The following is a 22627-nucleotide window of genomic DNA, read 5'->3' on the forward strand; positions in this document are numbered from 1 at the left end:
CATAATGTAAGTCCAGGAATGTTTTTCATCCCCGTTTGATTCCATGTTCTTTTATTGCCTTTCCTGTGCTCCTTAAGACAAAATCCATCAAAATGATCCATATATAGGGGGATAGAACACAACCCTGCTTAACTCCTAACTTAACACGAAACCAGCTGCTAACCTCATTGCCTACCTTAACTGCAGTAGTGTTATTCTCGTACATAGCACTGGTTACTTTAATGTATTTCTCTGGCATACCATGCAAGGATAACCCTTTTCTAAAGCTTTTCAATCAACAGAATCAAACGCTTACTCATAATCTTATAAACCGGGTTACTGGATGATCCACACAAAACCTCTTTCAAAGCATTTATTTAGACTCAGGCCGTATCCGGAATTTTTTTGCACTTTTTTTGGAGGGGGAGAGGCCCAAAAGACTTTTAAACACCCATCGAAAATTTGTTGATATGCATTTTTGTTATGTTTTAGAGTCGGACAAAGATTTCCTAGAGTGAGGGGGTAAAAACTCCTAAAACCCCCTTGATACGGCTTTGACTTAGACATGCCAGTTTTTGACAGGACAAAAACCAATTTCAAAGAGATGTATTACTTAAACATACATATTTTCAACAAATATTCCCTTTTTGGTCTAGCTGGAATAGCCACAACAAGCCAATTTCTAACATGCCGTATTTGCTTGTTCCAGTTTTCAGCCGACCTCCTGCTTCCTAACAAGGATAAAATCTTTTGGATAGAATGTAATGCCCTTTGGCTTCATAGCATCCTCATTATTATGGGTGTACTAAAAAAGATGAGTCTAGGCTCAAGCCAGAAAGGCCATTGTCTCCACATAAACAAAATACATAAAAAAAAGTATCAATAGCCGTTAAACTATTGATGCCACCCTTGGGCATGGTATTTTGAGATAAAGCTTGTCTTTCTCTTTTTTTTCTTTTGTAGAACAACCCTCCTTGGGATTTATAAGGTGTCAATCGTTTTTTTTCCCGATTCGTGAAATCCAAACCGCCATCTTCATACCAGCTTTGGAAGGCAAAACTCGTCACTCAAAAGAGAGGAAGTGATACCTACCACTTGTCATCTATCAGGGCACCTGGTCCTCAGAGCCGTTACTAGCATGAGAACTACTTTCTCATACCTCTTATTGCTCCTCAAGAGGTGTTTTCTTAAGCCACGGTCGGTGTTTCATGTGTCCAGTGGGATTGACACCCCATCAGGGTGGATTTTTCTTTTCTCTGCTTCCTCACGGAGTGATTCTAAAACCACTTTAGTCAATCCAACCTCGGCAACGTTTTCCACAAAATACCCAAACTCACGGTCATATACTTTGCAAAAGACCAGTGGCTGGACCGTAATTCACGGTAATAAGCCCCTATTTCTAATGCTATTCTCAGGGATTATCAAGAGAAGTTTGTGAACATAGCCTCCTCCGTAGCATAAATAATTGTAAGAGTTTCAACCACTGATGTGCGTAGATTAGGGTGCAGGGACTAATCATTCTTGCAATGCCACTATCCCCTTCTACGGGCTCTTTATGCTAGCTGAACAAATCACCATAAGCACTAACAGTGAATAAGGACAAATTAAAAATCCAAGACTTGTCTTGCTTAGAGACTTGAGAGACATCTCTTTTGGCTTGTAAGACTTTGCATGGTGTCTTAGAAGACCTGTCATTTGTCACATAGATGTCCCATAATTGGAACGTATTTCGATTTTGGTTTCAAGTATGCAACTCCCGCAAATTGTATGAGAACGGTCCGTATAAAATGTTTAGTTTTTTTTACTTCTCCTGTATCCCAGGTACCTTTGGGCCTTAAAAAATTTTATCATTAAAAATTCACAAAAAGATAGTACAGGCATACTTCTTAGAGGCCACTATGATCAGAATCTTTTCTAGGCCTTGTTAATGCTAGGATTTCCTCTTCAGATAGTTTCAAAGATTTCAAAAGCAGCTAATCTCTTCTTCTATTAATAATTCAGGTCCTAGGTTTCAAGTTACAGGGAAAAAAGGTATGGTATTACTTCCGGAAAGAAAACATTTGAGGAAGAAAAAGTAACTTCAACTTTTGTTTTCATAATGTTTTGTGAGAATATCACTCACCTTTACATTTAGGGTATGATCTCCTTCGCTTCAAAGATATGACTTTCTTTATCTTCTTTGGACCTTCTATTCATCTTCTCAATAGTGATCCTAACATGCTTGAATTGGACCAACTATTCCATTTCATCAAGCTCAAATGCTTCCTTATCCATACCTTATTAAAAGTACCGAATTTCTACCAAAATAACCTCAATGATCTTTGAACCATTATTAAAAATTAAAAGCGTAAGAATTGAATCTAAAAATTGGTTGCATATCTTCTTTTATTATATACTACTGCGTTCTTTGATTATTGTTTTTCTCATAGGTTGATATCTCTTCTGATATTATTTTCGATTCGTATAGGTTAGTTCCAGAACCAAGCTCTCAAAATCTAAATAATAGCGACGAGCCTGTATTGGTTGAACCAGTTTGTGCTCAACCAACAGACGAAATAGAATCAAGTGAGGCAGGGCTGTTCAGTCGAGAAGGAACCCCAAATCTACCAATAAAGAAAATGGATTTACCGAGCCCAAGTGGATCTGATTCATTTAAAACTGCCGAATCAGCTACTTATAAAACTGCTGAATATGATGAAAGTGGGTCTTCGAAAACAGAAGAACTAAAAGCTGAAATTGAAGGAGAAGAGTCTATTATATCTTCCAACCCAGTGTTCGTTCGTACTTTATCATGTCAGAGTGTCAAGATTGGAAACAGAGTTAGATTCCTGGCTGAAGTATCATCCTCTGAAATTGTTGAGGTAAGCTGAATCTAACCACTTTAGTTGGAACTTTTTAGTGATTGAATATATATTGTTATCCTTCACATCGAGGATAGGACGGATCGAGAGGAGGGGGGAATAAACGGAGAGAAAGAGGGAAGGGAGAAAAAGAGAGATAGTTTCTAACTCCCAGGTTGAAACTAGAAAGACATTTTTGATTTGACGTGAAGAACGTTTCATAGAATATGATTAAGGTTAGCGCAAGTATAGGAGCTTTTTTTATTAAATAAGAAACAATTTCTTTATCCAAGTGAAGTGATTAAAATGAGAAAAAATTATTGCTCATCAGAGGGTGGGGGGCTGCTCCTACTTTTAACTCTCCTCCAAATGAATTTTAAATGGGTAACTTAAATGTTTTAACTTATTGTCAAAAATCTCCCCCTCACATTAGATGTGTTGTTATGTTAATATTGGAAATAGCAAACTACTTCTCTGACACGCTGAGTGGTGACACCTTTTCTTTAAAGTATAGCCATTCTCTTTCTTGTTTTATGTTTTAGTGGATTTTCACTTGTATGCACCACATGAAACTTTCATTAACTTATCAGTTATTTCCAAGATTTGACACACACACAAAAAATGGCGGACAAACAGACAAATAGAACACCAAATAAAATCTAAAATAGTAAAAGAAAGTTAGTAGCAGAAGAAACCAAATAAAAGAGAAGACTTGGTTAACTTGTCAGTAATAAATTGAAAATGGACTTGAATGAGGAGGTATCTAATATCATGCTGTGGTACACCAGGGAAAAAATGTCAAGAAATCAACACAGGAAGTACAATATTAGTAGTAGCACCAGCAATTGTAGTGATTGTAGTAACAGACGGTAAAGCAGTCGTATTATCCAGAAAAGTAGCAACGTAGATTCTTTTCGTTCGCAACTGCTAGGATTAGTTTGGGATAAAGTTTTAACGGTTGCATCTTTAGTAATTACAATAGGAGCAGTCATAACAGCAAAAGTAGAAGGAGTATCAGTAACTTTGATAGTTGCAATGGGGCAGTCGTTGGAGAAGTAATAAAAGTCAAATCGTCGGTGGTAGTCACGTAGGCGATCCGTGGAAAGAGTATTCGATGTAGCACTAGTTCTTGAGTTATGTATGGGTAGGAGGTGTTGTAATCGACGTAATTGTTGTAGGGGTATTTTTGAATGGAGTAGTAGTAGTAGCAGTAGTATTAGTTCGAACAGTTAGGATAAGACTAGTCTTCACATCAAGACTAGTCAGACTAGTCACATCCTCGACTATTTGTTGCCGTGTAGTAGAAGTACTATTGGCAGTATATGCTAAAATTAGTTATGGTGGGAGTAATAGGGAAACACGATAAGAGTAATCTTGTTGGCATCCTGGTAGGTATAGTAACAGTGATAGCAGCTGCAGTACAGTTCCCCGTAGGAGCAGATTAGACATGGCGTGAGTAGTTCTGGCAGGATTAATTGCACCGCAAATCGTCGGGCTGTGATAAAAAAAAGGTAGTCACTCTAGTGAGACAAGGAGTAGCTGTGATGGAAGTAAGAATAGGAGTTGTTGTGGCAGGATTCGTCAGGGTAAAATTGGTCTCCGTTGGATCAGACACAGTAAGGGTAGCCGTGGTAGTAGTCCTGATAGAATTAGTCTCGGTCGGTTGCTGTCTAAGAGAGTTCCTGTAAGTAATGTTCATGTTATGAGTAGTAACAGTAGCAATAGTGGGTGTAGGAGTCAAGGAAACAGCAAAAGATTAATCCTTGTAGGAATAGATGTGGGAGAAGTAGTGGTGATTGACCTGATTATGTAACATCAGTAACATCTTAATATATAGGACTAGACCGCGCCGGCGCATGTATCGAACGCCACCAAAGAGACGCCCAGCTGACTACCAGCACCGGAAGAGGTGGTGACAGTCCGCTAACTTTGAATTAATTTGTGCCAATTTTGTGTTGCGTGATCCGTAATGTTGGAGCTATTCTTTTCTCGAGTGGGGAAAGATTTCGATTTTCCTGCCTAGAAATCATGAGCAGTTTTCAAAACTAAGTACAAAAGTTCGAACACAAATAGTTTGCAAGAATTCCTTATACTTACAACTGCTACCCAACTGCTGACGACCTGCTTTCCGTTTTGCTCTAAACGGTTGGTCAAAAAGAATAATCAGCGTCAATCTGTCATCCTTGATCCGCAGAACGTGCCCTAGCCATCTCAACCTTTCTCTCATTATAGTCCTAGAAAGAGGGATTGACACAAAACTTTCGTACGAACTACTGTTTGAAATACGGTCAGTCAGCTGGGTACCCAGTACAATCCGTATAATCTGTTCTCTAGTAAAAGCCTAGCAAATCTTCATCTGCTTCCTGGAGCACCCATACTTCAGAGCCATATTTGACCACTTTCATAACTGAAGCTTCCAATATTCTAATCTTGGTTTGCAGACATATCTTCCAATTCTTCCAAAAATTTTTTTTGCTTTTTTTTTAGCTTTCGCTATTCTATTTTTAACATCTTCACTGTTCCCATCGTCTTTACTAATAATAATACCAAGGTAAGTAAACCTATCAACCTGATCAATCTTTTCGCTAACCAACGTCACCTTTTCAACGTCATGATTCCTAGCCGTAGCGACTTAGTCTTCTTAATACTCATTTTCAAACCCATTCTAGTCCTCTGAACACGCAAAATTTAATCATTTTGCTCACACTTTCATCTAGAATGCATAAATCATCAGCAAAGTCTAAGTCCAGGAGAGTTTTTCCTCCCCATTTGATTCCGTGTTCTCCCATTGCCTTCCCTGTCCTCCTTAAGACAAAGGCGATCAAAATAATCCATATAAAGGGGGTAGAACATAACCTTGCTTAACTCCTGATTTAATATGGAACCAGCAGCTAACCTCATTTTCTACCTTAATCGCAGCAGTGTTATTCCCATACATAGCACTATCCACTCTGATATATTTGTGTTGTACGCCATACAAGGATAGAACGCTTGGCCATAATCTATAAAACTGAGAACCAAATGTGTTTGATGGCTCAGACACTTCTCAATTGCTAATCTGAAAGCGAAAATTTGATCGACAACCGTACTGTTCTTCTCTTATAACTTTGTCTACAGCATCTCTCAGTCTAAAAAGTACCATATTACTAAGCAATTTGCTACCTACAGAGACCAGGCTCATAACTCGATAATTACGACTCTTACTCTTATCACCTTTATTATACAGTGGTTTAATTAAGATTTTCCTAAAATCGCAGGGTACTTTCCCTTTTTAAAAATCATATCCATAATCATCAGTAACTTATTTATAACCTCAGAGCCACCATATATAAGAAACTCGTATACCACAGTATCAGCACCTGATGCCTTGCTATTTTTTAATCATTTTAGTTCTGCCGCTAATTCTTCCTTATAAAATAAATCTTCATTCACATCCATGGCATCAAAAACTTTTTCCTTTCCCTCTATTTTTTTCCTGCCACTCTATCGTGGTTTAGCACATTCTCAAAATATTTTGCCAATCTCTCTTTAACACTTTTTTTAATACTAATTGTGGTCCCGTTCCTGTCTTTAACTGGGACAAGTCCGGATTGACTGTTCCCTCTCAATTTATTAACATGCCATTATATCTATTATACCACCTTGAAAATCAATTTTTCTCTACATACTCTGTCTAAATTTTCTTAATAAGTTTTTCATTAGTTTGAATTTTTCACCCATATACGATGGTAACTATTTTAAATACACAGACAGTTAATAGTAGGGGCCTAATTGTGATTGCAAATTTTTAGCTGGAGTCTATTATTGGAAAATAGGCTACTGCTCAATCCTGGACAAAGGATCTTAAAATTGAATTATCTCAATCATGGACAGATTCAATCACTGACGTGTATTGTGAAAAAAAGTAATCATTATTTAAATAGGCTTGGCTATAAGATTGTACTCAGCCAATCCCAACTATCTGCGTGAGGTCCGAGAGGAAGAACCTGCTGTCCTTGCTTAGGGGAGATACATTTTAGTCAAAAAGTTTGTCCAAGATCAAACACTGTCCAAGTACTGGGGGTTTGTACCCTAAATCGTTTTCCATTTCGTAGATATGATCTGACTGTGTCAGCCACTTTCAAAAGTTACTTCTTCCACCTCTCATAATCATCACACTGACTTTTGCAGCAGGTTCTACCTTCTCCCTAATGGTCCTCATAGATGGCTTTTACGAAGTTGCCAACTGCAACCCAAATCGAAACCAAGTTCAAATTCCTTTTCAGTATCTTGCCCAGACACAGTTTTTGTATCTTGTCTGAATTGTCATAAAAAATCACACTCTGAACCTATTGAGTTTCATTGTCACCCTCAGTGCTGTATCCTCACCAAATCTCTTCACAGCCTGCCTCTTTGTTTTCCTCACTTTTGTTGCTTCATTTTTCTCCACCCCTTCTTTGCCTCCCTTGTAGCAAAGGCAGCTTCAATCTTGGCCTTCACTGATGTATCAGTGAGCAATTTTTGTTCTACCCCCCTGTCCTCCTTGAAGCATTTTGTTTTCTTAGTGGTGCTGCGATGTGGTTATAGTTGCTCAGGTGTGGCCAACCTATTTCACAATGGCTGCGACATCACAGGGCTTACTGAAATCATTGGGTGAAAGGATGGCAGTGCAGGTAGAGATGGCTAGAGTTAGAAGTTCTGACGTTCTTTGCAACTTGCCACCGGCTTCATGGGCTTTAAAAACATTTTGTTGGTCTGTATTTAAGAGCACAGATGTTCGGTTCAAAACAATCTTTATTGAAAGGGGACATACCTTCCAAAGTCCTTCTGGAAAAATGATGGTATGAAAGCTAAGGGGAAAGGTTTTCCTAGCAATCTTTTTTTTATATAAATGTTGACAGTTCTTCCAGGATTTTTGACTATCCATATATTCATGGATTTGTTTTACTGACACTTGGGTGAGTTAGAGACATAAATATCCAATAGTTGCATGCAATGACTGCAATGGGATAGTATTGGCAGCAGTATCACCCTATGTTCCTTTGCATAGTTTATCACATTTGCATGAAGATGAGCATAATACTTCTCTGGTATGAGTAGCCTGTTAGCATCAGAAGAAACATGCAAATGCTTCAGTAAATTGATATAATTTGTAAAGATAGGACCTTTGTATTACCTATGAAGATAATACTTGCTACTCTTAGTGCGGTGTTACAAAAATAGCCTTTTATTAAAAAAAAGTCCATACTTTCAGGCTTCCAAATGTATTTTAAAAATATTTAATTACATAGTAGATCTATATTATAAAAGTTCATTTGTTTATTCATAAAAAATAAAAAAAAAAATCCGTTAAAAGGCATTTCAACCTTGGAAGGCCTAGGCTGTAGCCAAGCATGGAAGTAAGACTTGCACGGGCGGGTGGGGGCAGCATTTGAAAGATGGAGAATGGTATAAATATTTGGTTAGACTTAGAGAACTGTAAACACTTTGAGATTTCTTGAGAAGAAGGTCCAAAGGCTCTACTGTATAAGTCTGGTTTTAATTAAATAATGATAAAAAAGAAAATAGATAATATTAGGTTTTAAGGTAAATTGAAGATAACAGCCAGCGACTCGCGACGTTTCTACCTCATGAATAGGCCAAAAAATGCTCTAAATTAAAGCTGGGTTTTAAGAAAGAATGATCGAAACATAAATATTTGCGGTCAAAAATGATCGTGCCGGTGGCGGCGCCTAATAATAATTGCGGTAGCGTGTCATTGCACTTCCCTTATCGGCACGGCGCTGGAGTCGATATAAGACCATCTCCTAAACGGTATCTGAATAATCACGATTTAGAAGATAAGTAGCATATTTCTTTAAGCATATTTCTTTAAGCACAGTTGGGAGGGGGAGACCATGCCTGGACCCCCATTTGTGTCCTCGAATTATATAGACAAAAATTTTCTTGCATAATTCTCAGTTCGTTTAACAAGTCCACTTTCCTAGCAAAATCAATCTATATAAAATGAAATGTATTTCTATCCGTTTGTTTGTCTTTCTGTCCTTTGTTCATTACTACATCGTTCATCTGATCGTCAAGAGGCTTAAAAAGTTTTTGCGTGAAATCTTGCAAAGGTTTTCGATATAAAATTTTACTACCTCCTCCAGAGGCTTCTTAATACTACTTATACTGATGGAATTAGAGACCCCTTATCACAAATAATTAACAGTTATTTCCGGTAAAATTATTCAAATTTTCTTGATATTCCACTAACGGTTTGTTAATTATGAATTCCCTCGCACTTCCGGAATTGTAAAACTGCCTTTTTTCAGTAAACTCTCTGAATTTGGCATTCAACAACAATTTTTAAATAGATAAATACTATGGTCATGCTACGTGTAAGGAGAATTTTCTAAGAGGGGATTCTGTCGGGGGATTTAAATGAATTTGATTTTGCATACATTTTTCCGACTCTTTGTATATGTAGTCAAAATAAATTAATTAGGTTATTTATATAAATGCAGGGCAAGGACAACCTTGTCAAGCCTAGGATTAACTCTAATGTGAAAAGCATGGTGTTAAAAAAAATCAAGGTTGGTACTTATTGTTTTCAAAGACAAAATTACCCACATATTGGCGACTCCATAATCGCTAAATTATTGTTATGTTTGGCTACCTGAAGTTTGCCACCAGAGAGGAAGAACTAAAAATACACATCATTCACGTAAGAATGCTAATCAAATGAAAATAGAGCAATTGTTATTTTCATTTACCCAATTAGAGCTGTAGTTATTATAATTAATACGTTGATTAATACTCTGATAAGTGGAGCGAACGAAAATTGGCAGGTTTTTATCTGTCAGTTTTTGTTGTTGTTTTTTTCTCTTTTTTTTTACTAAGGCTGACAGTTAACTTGCTTGTCACCAGCAGATGTAATAAAAAGCTCAGGCCTTGGGAGTACCGTGAACAGTTTCGTAACCACCAGGAAAATGTTCCCAGAGAAATGATATGCCCTTGTTTTGTAGGCAAAATGGCACTTCAATGGCAAACTAATAGAGGCTGGTGAACGTTTTGAAACGGCAGAGGATGAGAACTGTTTCGCACTGGAAATCAATCCTGCTTTGAAAGAAGACCACGGCCAGTACACCCTTGTTGCCAAAACAGAAAGGGGTGTGGCTAAATCGACTGCAAATTTAGAAATAATAAGTAAGTTTTTCATTTTATATATTTTAAAATTAATTTTTTCCTCGAACAGCTTTCTAGACCTTGTTTAACTTTGTCAAGATTGTCATTTATACGGTTCTTGTGACAATTTGGCTACTATTTTTTTTTCAAATTTCATCAAATTAACTGAATCAAAGGCAAACAAGCTCAGTTTTTTTGTTGTTTTTTTTTTATTTCAGATAACCAAATAGGACTAATCTCTCCCTTGCTTTTAGAATCAGCTTGCCATTAGTTGCCATCTTTTATGACCCAGCTCCACTGCGACGCTACTGCCAGTTTTGCTGTTGTATCCTAGAAAATAGTGAAAATGAAACGAAAATACATAAATAACGGGTAAAGTGTTTTGTTAGGATGGTGACAAAAAGTATATACCGAAAAATGCCCAAATATTTTGGTTTCGCTTCTGCAAATCTTTATCGATGGAAAAATAAAGAAAAAAGCTAGACAAAAACACAAAAGAAAATACCACATAGACATGAAAAACGATATACAACTAAAAATAGAAAAGAAGCAAAAGAACTCGTAGCTGAAAAGGTACTTTTTTGTTTGTAAATGTTCCAGTTTTCTTATCCTAAAAATTCCAGAACGTTTTTTTTATACCGTTTTGTTGTTTTTTAGCTGTTCAGTCTAGTTTTACTCGTTATTTCTCAATTTTATTTTCGCTGTTCAAAATTTTCGGATGCATTATTGTGTACTCGTTTATATTTTTCACTGTCCTAAATGAAGTTTTATCTGTTACGTATATATTTCCATATCATTTTATTCGTAAGTGACAAGACTTTGTGCTCTACAAAATTATTTAATAGTCTAAAAAAGACTCTTATGCAGGAATTCATGCCAAATTTCACAGAAGCCAGATTTTACAAATACAGAAGTAAAAGCAGAGTTATATGAAGCATATAGGGAACCACGGGAGAAACTTTAAAAATCATGAGGTTTCAGGGGAAGGGGTATTATCACCCAAATGTTAATATTCGTTAGGGTGCCTTCTTAACATATCTAGTATCCAATAAAAATCTCTGCTTTCATTTAGAAAGAAATAACCAGCCCATTACAAGTATAATTTATTGCTAGTACGTCCTAAATAATGTTAAGCTTTATTATCAAATCTGTAAAGATTGGTGCTGATTTTCAGGATGTTCTTTTTACTTTTTCATTTGGGCTCTTCTGGAAATCAATACTGCTTATCATTCACTGCTTATCTTTGGAAATTTGCTTTGGTTTAAATTCACCTGACACTTTTAATGCTTGCATAATGTAATTTTTTTTTCTGTCCATCCTCTAGAAATTTGAAGCAATTACCAAACACCTGTTAAAAAAAAGACCTGTTAAGAATACCTTTGTTCTTGTCCAATTATGTTTATTTACTCTAGTCATATTAAAACTATTTCTTCTTTAACAGCCCTAGTGCTCAAATATCCCTTTTTGCTCAACAACTCATTTGGGTTAAATTTTCGACTTAAGCGCTAATATTTCTGTAAAATTAGAGGGGATTTGATGTCTGGGCTATTTGGAAATATTGAAAATTTTAAACCTTTCCAAATAAGCCAATTTAAGAGTGATTTACTTGTCTCCATTTATTCTATAAAACTATTTGTGTTACATCTGTCATTTTTTTTCTAGTCCCAAAAAGTTACAAAGAGCCTGTTTTTCTTGAAGAACTACGTGCTGTTCTTACTGAGGCTGGAACTGTATCTCTTGAAGTTAAAGTAGTGGGTATCCCAACTCCTGTCCTCAAATGGTTTAAAGGTACATGCATTTTGTTTTACATATGTGCGTTCTATCAGATATTTGTGCTTAACGTGTATTTGTGCTCTATCAGGCTCATCATTCGTTTTCATCATTACTTGATGAAAATTACTAGAATGAGTATTTGCTCTGTAAATTCTTTTTTGCGAAATTATTCTTGAAGGAGATGATGACACAGTTGCGAAAAGATTGCATGAACCCAGAACATGAGTCTTTCAATGAGCAGCTTAACTGAAGTGGTATGAATACATTTAAATTATTTAAAAATGAATTGTCAGGGACTAAATAGCATGTTCAGTTTATGATCATGCTTCAACATTACTTTCGCTAAATCAGGGCATCATTCGCAAATTAAAACACACATTTCCAGGATCAATTTTACGTACACTGTATTTTTCTTTGATTCAAACATATCTGACTTACTGTAACACTATTTGGATGTCAACATTTCCTTCTCTGCTGCACCAGATTATACGGTTTTAATCCTTCCGTCGCGTGTCCTAAAGCATGGAACCAACTCCCGGATCCGAGGCAATCACTCGTTTGGTACTTTCAAAACTCAGCTCAAGAATTTTCTTGCATTAAAATATGAAATAGATGTTTAAAGTATGAAATATGACATTGATTAGTTATTTAATTGATATTGCTATTATTAGACTTACTATTATTATTACTATTATTATTGTAATTATTAAAATTATTATTATTATTATATTACAATGGCTTGGATGGAATCTGTTTTTGTCCTAGGCACTGGATGGGGGTCAAAGAATCGATAGATTATAAATGTGGAGATCGATCAAGGATTGGTGTCTTCTCTTGTGGCTTGAATTTTTTGTATCTTTTTTTTATTTAATGAAGTGCATTCTTTTGTTAATTTGTGTTAAATTTACAGTGTTATTTAGCCTCAATATTACGGGCCAAGGAGCCGTATAGAGGTCATTCGTATAGTGTCCTTGTAAATATTTGTTGTAATAATGAAAGGAACTGAAAAAAGGAATTTTTTATTAGCCAGGTGATATTTGTTTTAGCCAGGTTAACCCATTTTGAATGCTTTAACAGAAATTGAATGGAAGATTACAATTAAACCCTTTTAGCTGTTCCTACCGACTACTTATATAAGCAGAGTCCGGTACTGTGACAACATGGTGGATGGACAGTGTTTGTTTAAGCTTATTCTGATGCGGAAACGCACCCCGGTATTACTGTGGTGCATGAATGCTCGCTGTTTTTCTTTTTTATCAGTGTGTGAATATCGGTAAATAGAAGTCTGAGTGTTTGAAGCAAAGTGTGGAGTTCCCCAAGGATCAGTTTTTGGACTACTGTTTCCTTGTTTGTATAAATGACGTAAATACTGTTTTATAACAATGCTATGGAAGCTAGTGCACACCAATGAATGGTCTAAGATAATTCTTCCAAGTTTCACCGATTACACTTACGGCATTTTCGCCATAGAGACGGAAGATGCTCTACTAATTGTTGTCACAGTGGGAATACAGTACACTTAATAGTAGATAACGATGAATCAATTTTTAGTGAAACTTGATAAAAGTAAGTCTGTTCTGCTGGAAGAATGGCAAACTGGTATCTATTGGTAAGGTGTATTCTGCTCTAGATTGATACCCTTCAAAGACATGGCGTCGTGAAGTACCTTGTTGTTTCAGCTGACGAGTGCCTCTGTTTCCGAAATTATACCGACTCCATATGTGGAAAAATGCCAGAATTACTGCAGATGAAGTGCATAAAAAATTGCTGTGAAATGTGACGGATGACTGAGAAATACCACTCTTGAAGCACCTCTTATTGATAAGCCCAATTAAGTCCAAATTTGTTTCTTAAAGTTCTCAATGCGTGAATTTTTTTTCAATACAATAAAATAAAAAGAGAGCTGTAGGATCTGCTGATAATCAAGTTTTTTTCAGCACAGCTTAAATGTTGTTCAAGCTTAACAGATGATTCTAACCTTCTCAGACAGATATGACAGTTGAGCAAATTCTGGTTCTCGTGACATGCTATCAAAATCTTTGAACATTTTTTAAAATTAATTATTTATGATTTACAGAATAAACTTTTGAGTATATCGGTACAGGGCCCTTTACAAAAATCGGGGCATAAAAAGTACCAAATCGTCATAGATACATTAATGAACTGTAAACTATTACAATAGTAACTAGCGATATGTCAATTTTAAAAAAGGCGAAATTTTTGGTGTTAATATGACTGGTTTAATTAATTAAAGCAGATGGACCTTTATTCTTCGTTTTGTTCCGCTATACTGGTTTAATTAATTGCCCATTTGTTTTTACTATACTGGTTGAATTGAATTGAATTGGTTGAATTGGAGCATAAAGAAGAAATTCTGGAAGCTCCATTCAATTACATCAACAACTGTTTGAATTAACAAATAAAAGTCAAATGGGAATAATTCCTTTTATTAGGCAGTGAAAACCTTTTTAGTGTCTAATAATAGGACTTATCCCTACTTGAACTTCTATTTGTTCATCATAGAAAGGCAATCTTAGGAAAAATACCTACGTGGTTGAATTAAACTGATTTACTGCTCCCATTTTTTGAACAATCAAAAGGTCAAGAGATCCTCTGACGCATCGTGCTAAATTATTAATGAGAGTAAGTATTATAGTATAGCCTATTTAGAATGTTTCGATCCAAATAAGTAGGTGACTTTATTTTTAGATGGTGTCGAAATCAAAGCAGGTGACACTTTTGCCCTGGCAGCTGGCTCCACTGACCTAAACAGCCTCGGAGTTTATACATGTGAAGCAAGTAACTACCTTGGTAAAGCTGTGTCGTCATCAAAAGTTACAATACGAGGAAATGTCAACCTGCCTCAGCAAAAGAATTCGGCACCAGATACCTTTCCTGGTTCTCCACCACTATTCATAGACGATTTGTTTGACCAGAAAATTAAAGTCGGAGAGTTTTTTACTCTTTCTGTGAGAGGTAACTCATACAAAAGTTGCTCTTTTTGGCCAACCATTTAGGGATAAAAAGATAACGGGCCGTCAAAGGATGGGATGGGAGGATCTGGTAAAGAAAGATTTAAAGGAATTGGTGACTTCATAGGAGGGTGTAAAGAGGGAGATTTGGAAAAGATTGTGATACAGATAAAACTTGCGTAGCTGTGTTGGCCTCAGGTGGCTTGTTGCTACGGTGATTCGTTAGTAGCAGCTGTAATAGTAACCCATATAATGAAATGTTCCTTTTAATATGTAAAACATGTATTAGTAAGTAAAATGAAATAAATCTGTAACTAAATATTATTGAGTATGGCTCATCAGAAAACAACCACATAGTTCCGTTTTATTCTTTTTTATTTGTTTTTACTTGTGTTCCTTTTGTTATTGTGTTTATCTGTTGCCATTAATAAGAACACTCATTTGTAAGGCTCACTATATTGGTATAAATCATCTTTTTTCTTTTCTGTTCTCGTTATACACGCTTCTTGATCTCAGTTTAGTCGTACCTTGGCTATTACATAGATTATTTTAAGGAAAAAGAATTTCAAATGACAATAAAGACCCACCTTAATATTGAAACTTCAAGAATTATCCTGTATAAGAGAGGGACTGCTCCCTAAGGCCCCTACTCTTTTGTACTAAAGTAAAAACATATTATAGGCTATATGCTAGTTATACTCTAAATAGAGCAGGAGCTGAAATTTACCAGCATGAAGAGTACCTTAATTTTACTGTCTACTTTCATTTGACCAAAAGAAATTTATGATTGATTAATCTTTTTATTATTAAATTTAAGATTATTCTAATTACGAGGGACATTCTACCCCTCTGTCCCTTGTTACTTTTGTATAGGTTTATATTCTGCATGTCAATCTTTGAAAATAATCCTTTGCAAATGTGTAAATTTAGAATTATTCTTATTATGACGGAGTTCCCGCCCCCTCAGTCCCCTATTTCACACATTAAAGTTTAAATTCTGCTTAAAATTTTCAAAAATAATCCTTGGCAGAGGTGCAACTAGAAATTTTATAGGGGGAGGGGGTCTTAAGTGGATTATAAGCAACAATTGCTTTCAAGACGTGATAGGTGCTCTTCGCGGAAGATGGGAAGGGGTAATTGGACATATATTATGGCTAGGGGGTACTTTCTGTACCCCTTCTGTCCTTGTGCACGTAACCCCATGAATTTTATCTTTCATTTCAAACCGAACATATTTCTGTAGTACTAGGAGGGCTAGCAGCATGTCATTATGGATATTGTAGGCTTAGTCCAAGTACATTCTTCAAAATAGACAGGATCATTTTCTGTTTGAAGGGCAAGTCAGGAAAAGTTAGGCTTATCCTCCTTTTCCAAAATTTGTATATTTTTTAATATACGGTTATCCAAATTCTTTTGTTTACTATTGCTACGGGCTGCTCTTTCAAACAGTTTGTTATGACCTTTTTTATATTATGGTGGATCTCAGCGTAATTTTGTCGATGCTAGCCAATCCTATAAGGTTACACCCAAAGAGTGTGGGTAACACTATAAGAGTGGGAAGTGTCGCCAGTGTAGATAATAAAACTCAACGCCATCTAACATATGCCCATAAGTATAAGTTTACTATATTCTTAGGCTCAAATGGAAAAGCTTCTATAAATTTCGAATAATTAAGTAGGCGAAGCGTTCTGGTGATTTTGACTTGTCTAAATTCAGGAATAATTTTAAATTGTAGCTTTTAGATTTGACTCATGAGAAACATAATTCATTTTATCGCTTTATGTTGAATTTATAAGTGGAATTGGGATTTTAGTTAGCCCTGGTAGAACCAAACAGCAGGAGATTTAAAACCAGTCACTTGACACACGGAGCTTATACCTTGAAAGTTGCCTTTTCCTTAACTTGATTCAGTTTAGCATGGAGTCCAGCAATGATTACTACTATTATTATCAACGATTACTATATCTTGCAAAAAACCTATTGTCCTTGAAAAAAAGTTTTTCTTGGAAGTGTGAGGGAGCTCATAATTTACTAGCCCGTTAATTGAATATCCAGAAAATGTGAATAATTTTACCCGAAATAGCTGCTAATTATTTGTGTTAAGGGGTCCCTAATTTTATCAGTTTGGGAAGTATTAAGAAGACGTTGGGGGGGGGGGGGGGGCAAACTTTATACCTAAAACCTTTGCAAGAGTTTGATCAACAACCTCTTAAAGTTTCTTGACAAAGGTTTTATGAAACAAAAACCTCAATGCTATCTAATGTTTCATAGGACTTCGCATTTTGCAGTGTACTAATAAGAATAATTAAGTCAAATTGTGTAGTTGGTAAAATTAGTGTTGTAATAAGTATTTAATCTCAGCTACTGACTGAAAAACGATTGCAAACCTTGAAAAAAGCGAAGTGCCGTCAAATGTTAGATAGCGCTGATAGTTTTTTGCTGAAACTAGCGCTAGCTTCCACTCTTATAAAGTTACCTATATCCTATGTTAACACCTTTAGTGAGGGTACTAGTTTACTTTATAATCTTAAATAAGCAGTTTTTTCCCTTTTATATTTTTCTTAGTAATTTTTTGGTTGGGATCTTGGCCGATAAATCTTGCCAGATATTGACCGCCTTGGTTTTAATTTTTTTTTTTCTGTTTCTCTTTCTTTCAGTAACAAAAGAAAAATAGGGAAAAAAGGAAAGGAAACAAGAAAATAAAAGAAAATTACGGAAAATTAAAGAAAAATGAAACAAAAACAGGATTTTAGACGCTACTCTCTGAAAACTATGATTAGTGCTCTATTTTTTTTTCTTTTTTTTCCATAATGGCATGCCCAGATGATACATTCCCAAATTAAATTGTCCTTGAATTTCAAATAAAAAGAATCTTATGCCTAAATTTTACAGTTTTATAGTGCCTTTTTCTTGTCAATATCTTACGACTCTTTGGAGTTATTAATGCAAATGCAATGTTCTAAATCATGCATATTGCGCTATGATCCATAAGTAGGAACCATTTTTTGCACAAATAGGATGGTCTAGTTAGATTTTGGAAACCTTTACCTTATAGAGAGCATAAAAAAATTCAATAATAAGAGATATTGTCATAAGTGTTGACACCATTTTGAAGCCTAAACCTTAAGCACGGTACTATTTTACTTTGGCCAAATATTATCCACTAAATTTGATGGGTATTCTTTGTTTATATTATAAAAAAGAGCTGTTAGCCTTAACATAAATTGTAAGGAACTTGAAGATATTGAAGAGGTGTGGATCTTCCTTGATGAAAACCGTACCATCAAATTCGCTATGTCTGATAAATGTGTAGTGGAAGTATAAATCCCTATTTGAAATCAAATAAAAACATGTTTTTCAGATGAAAGCAAAGAATGTCGTTAAAACTTAAAGCAAACAGAAATTACTAAGTATATGAAGAGGGCCACCTCTTTCTCAAACACGTCCCTTTATGCTAATTTTTTTGACTTTTTGTCCAAATATCCAAATAAGTACACTCATTAACACTCACAGTATAGCACTATAAAATTTTACTGCAAAGAGCAAGATGGTTGTTGAAAAGGCTCAAGAACTGAACTCTGAGCAAGGTGTAACGTGTTCATTTTTCTGTGAGCCCGTATCATGTTCCTTGACAACCAATTATCATTCTTAATTCTAATCTCTGTTTCTGATCTTCTATTTACTTTTTTCAAGTTGCTACTCCACCCTACCCTACGTCTATTGAATGGTACAATAAGGGCCAGCTACGGCTGCCAAGTGATAAATATCATTATATGGACATTGGTGATGGGGAATATTGTTTAGAAATATCCCCTATTGAGCTGGAAGATGACGGTGAATGGCGTTGTGACATAGCTACTGGAGGAGGAGTATCATCTTCATCTTGTAATGTGACTTTATCTGTTCCAAAAAACTATAGAAAACCAAGGTTTTTGGAAAAGTTAAAAGCTGTGCTGACAGACGAAGGTCTAGTTTCGTTCGAGTGCCGTGTTGTTGGATTTCCTACCCCGCAGCTTCGGTGGTACAAAGATGGGAAAGAATTAAAGCCTGGTGATGTGTATCAATTGAGTGGAACAAATTCCTTGGGTAATTAAATGCTTTAACCATTTATAGTAGCTATCATGTTAGAAATGTAATGGAAAATCTTCTTTATAACGCTCGTTTGCTTGTTTATCAATCGTAATGGTAATGGTAGCTATTAAAACTTAATTGAACTTGTTTTTCTTATCTCTAAGTACCTTGCTCTCCATTAAATATGATGGATTGAAAAAAAATATTATATTACAAAAGTCCATATTCTTATCCAAGGATGGTTTAATAAACGATTTAACAATGTTTTTAATGATAGCTGGTAAATTCTCTGCTCTGCTCTGGCTGCAGAGCAGCCAGCTGCTCTGAAAGTTCTCTTTGACTTTTCTTATTGTGACTTTATGTAATGGTTGTAAATTATGTTAATTATTAGGATTATGGAAGAAACCATTTTCTTAAATTAAGGTTCATTATAAAAGCAGAAAGATTACTTTTATTAGTCGAAGCAAACATTTTTTACACCTTTGAACAAACCATCTCATCGAATTAATCGGACACTTACTCTCTAGTCTTGTGGATACTTAGTTTTAAGCCAAAAAAAACAACTCAGCAGTTCTTTCAAGCAAAAGTAGTTACTATTTACTATCGTACAATAAGAGGGGTACTTAAAATCCCCCCTAGCTATGGAGTTCTTGTCACATATGTAACTGTCGCTTAAGTTGATTACAAGATATTTTTACTTGGTACTTTTGAGTTAGGAGCATTGCTCGAAAGTTTTGCCTCTTTAGTCTTAACTGTGACTTTGGACTTGCTTCATTCCCTCATAAGCTCATACTTTCTGAGTACAATTCCTCCTGAGGAATACTCGCTGGCCAACATTCTATATTCTAAATTTTATATTTATTAGATTTATGTTATGTTTGTTTTTCTTCTTGTTATTTTTGTTATCATATTTCGTAAAAGACATTGGATCCTTGTCGGAAACCTTTTATCGGAAAAGAGACTAAAATATTTGTTACTCAATGAACCTTTGTATAGCTGAGAAAGTTGTGGCACAGCATGTCAAGAAGCACGTAATCCAATAATTTTCAGAAAATATGGGTTTTTATAGCTTGTAATTTCGCACATCACTTTTGTTTGTTTTGAATGTTTCACTCTTTTGGCTACAATTTCACCCTCTGCCCGGCCCTATGGTAACCACAGTAAATTTGTGACAACAATGTTGAGGTGTGAAAGAAAAAAAAACTTGTGAGTCAACGTGAGTATAGCTTATGAAATTGAACATGCGAAAATTAGAGAGTAAAGTTCGAGTTATGAATTTTTTCAGTAGGCTATTGGAATCAAACAGATAAACTCATGACTTATGTTTCATTAAAAACTACTTACAAGTAGAGTAGAAAAAAAATATCATGTTTAGGTTTCTTGAAAATTTTTGTATTCCATTCTGAAAACCTACCGAAAAAAAGACAAAGGATTTAACCTGATCCGGGTTACCCCGGCAACCCCGGGTTGTAAAACGGAAGATAAACTACCTTCCTTTCTAAGATCTTTACAATGATCTCTAGAAAATTAAAAAAAAGCTTAAAAGGTACAGCACCCAAGCTAAAAACCCGATTCCCCCCCCCTTGGTAGAAAATATGCGTAAAAGTATCGACTGTTTACACCTAATGTCTTCCATAAAAAGAGATAAACTAGTATGAATCTCAATAGGTAGTTATTCCTGCATCGCCAAGAACTGCATGGGGGAAGCTGAGAGTTCAGCTGAACTTACACTGAAAGATATCCATAATCAACTGAATGAAGAGGAAAGAAGTCAATTAGAACAATTGAACAGACCTCCACAATTTGTTGTCAGCTTGAAATCCAGTGAAGCTAAAGTTGGTGACCCCTTTAGATTTTCTGTTCAAGGTAAGTTCCATTTTCAAAGGAAAGAAATCCCGGAATACCGAAGTGGGTGCTATCACTTTCTAATTACCACTTGGTATCGAGGAGTATTTACTGTAGCTAAGATCTTAATTGACTCCCTGTAGTTAGAAATACTTCATAGAGATGTACAATATTAGGGTATATTGATATGGGTCAATCTTTATGTGCGTATATGATGCATCAAGACAATATTTCTTACTATGAGTATCATTTGAATTAAAAGATGTATTTAGTTACGATTCCTCACGTAAAATAATAATCTAACACAAGTCATAAATTCCCACACAAACGAGTGAAGCTTTACTTGCACTATTTTTTTGTTTGGATGGACTCCAGACAGATTGAGTTTTCCGAAGATAGCCTGTATGCGTATCTAAAAAACAAAATTGGGGAGGGGGAGACCGGGGTTATCCCAGACAGCTACTTTCGGAAGACTATGTTCAGGAAACTATCTGACCGATTAGTGACTTCAAAAGCTCAAACTACTTGTTTTGCCCTGAAGTTTCTTTGGTTCAGAGTTCATGTGTGTGTGTGTGTGTGTGTGTGTGTGTGTGTGTGTGTGTGTGTGTGTGTGTGTGTGTGTGTGTGTGTGTGTGTGTGTGTGTGTGTGTGTGTGTGTGTGTGTGTGTGTGTGTGTGTGTGTGTGTGTGTGTGTGTGTGTGTGTGTGTGTGTGTGTGTGTGTGTGTGTGTGTGTGTGTGTGTGTGTGTGTGTGTGTGTGTGTGTGTGTGTGTGTGTGTGTGTGTGTGTGTGTGTGTGTGTGTGTGTGTGTGTGTGTGTGTGTGTGTGTGTGTGTGTGTGTGTGTGTGTGTGTGTGTGTGTGTGTGTGTGTGTGTGTGTGTGTGTGTGTGTGTGTGTGTGTGTGTGTGTGTGTGTGTGTGTGTGTGTGTGTGTGTGTGTGTGTGTGTGTGTGTGTGTGTGTGTGTGTGTGTGTGTGTGTGTGTGTGTGTGTGTGTGTGTGTGTGTGTGTGTGTGTGTGTGTGTGTGTGTGTGTGTGTGTGTGTGTGTGTGTGTGTGTGTGTGTGTGTGTGTGTGTGTGTGTGTGTGTGTGTGTGTGTGTGTGTGTGTGTGTGTGTGTGTGTGTGTGTGTGTGTGTGTGTGTGTGTGTGTGTGTGTGTGTGTGTGTGTGTGTGTGTGTGTGTGTGTGTGTGTGTGTGTGTGTGTGTGTGTGTGTGTGTGTGTGTGTGTGTGTGTGTGTGTGTGTGTGTGTGTGTGTGTGTGTGTGTGTGTGTGTGTGTGTGTGTGTGTGTGTGTGTGTGTGTGTGTGTGTGTGTGTGTGTGTGTGTGTGTGTGTGTGTGTGTGTGTGTGTGTGTGTGTGTGTGTGTGTGTGTGTGTGTGTGTGTGTGTGTGTGTGTGTGTGTGTGTGTGTGTGTGTGTGTGTGTGTGTGTGTGTGTGTGTGTGTGTGTGTGTGTGTGTGTGTGTGTGTGTGTGTGTGTGTGTGTGTGTGTGTGTGTGTGTGTGTGTGTGTGTGTGTGTGTGTGTGTGTGTGTGTGTGTGTGTGTGTGTGTGTGTGTGTGTGTGTGTGTGTGTGTGTGTGTGTGTGTGTGTGTGTGTGTGTGTGTGTGTGTGTGTGTGTGTGTGTGTGTGTGTGTGTGTGTGTGTGTGTGTGTGTGTGTGTGTGTGTGTGTGTGTGTGTGTGTGTGTGTGTGTGTGTGTGTGTGTGTGTGTGTGTGTGTGTGTGTGTGTGTGTGTGTGTGTGTGTGTGTGTGTGTGTGTGTGTGTGTGTGTGTGTGTGTGTGTGTGTGTGTGTGTGTGTGTGTGTGTGTGTGTGTGTGTGTGTGTGTGTGTGTGTGTGTGTGTGTGTGTGTGTGTGTGTGTGTGTGTGTGTGTGTGTGTGTGTGTGTGTGTGTGTGTGTGTGTGTGTGTGTGTGTGTGTGTGTGTGTGTGTGTGTGTGTGTGTGTGTGTGTGTGTGTGTGTGTGTGTGTGTGTGTGTGTGTGTGTGTGTGTGTGTGTGTGTGTG

General features: G+C 36.5%; 1 protein-coding gene across 1 annotated transcript in view; it reads left to right on the forward strand.

The window, feature by feature from the left end:
• The window catches only part of LOC136028528 (titin-like), a 524102-nt gene that overhangs the window by 94347 nt on the left and 407128 nt on the right, over positions 1-22627 (forward strand). Inside the window, exons 13-18 of the mRNA XM_065706373.1 lie at positions 2447-2840; positions 9806-9986; positions 11628-11753; positions 14448-14714; positions 18404-18796; positions 20450-20647. Of these exons, the coding sequence (XP_065562445.1) occupies positions 2447-2840; positions 9806-9986; positions 11628-11753; positions 14448-14714; positions 18404-18796; positions 20450-20647 (1559 nt within the window). The remainder of the gene's footprint in view (positions 1-2446; positions 2841-9805; positions 9987-11627; positions 11754-14447; positions 14715-18403; positions 18797-20449; positions 20648-22627) is intronic.

The sequence above is a fragment of the Artemia franciscana genome, chromosome 6 (genome assembly GCF_032884065.1).
Source record: "Artemia franciscana chromosome 6, ASM3288406v1, whole genome shotgun sequence".
In the NCBI taxonomy this organism is placed as follows: Eukaryota; Metazoa; Arthropoda; class Branchiopoda; order Anostraca; family Artemiidae; genus Artemia; species Artemia franciscana.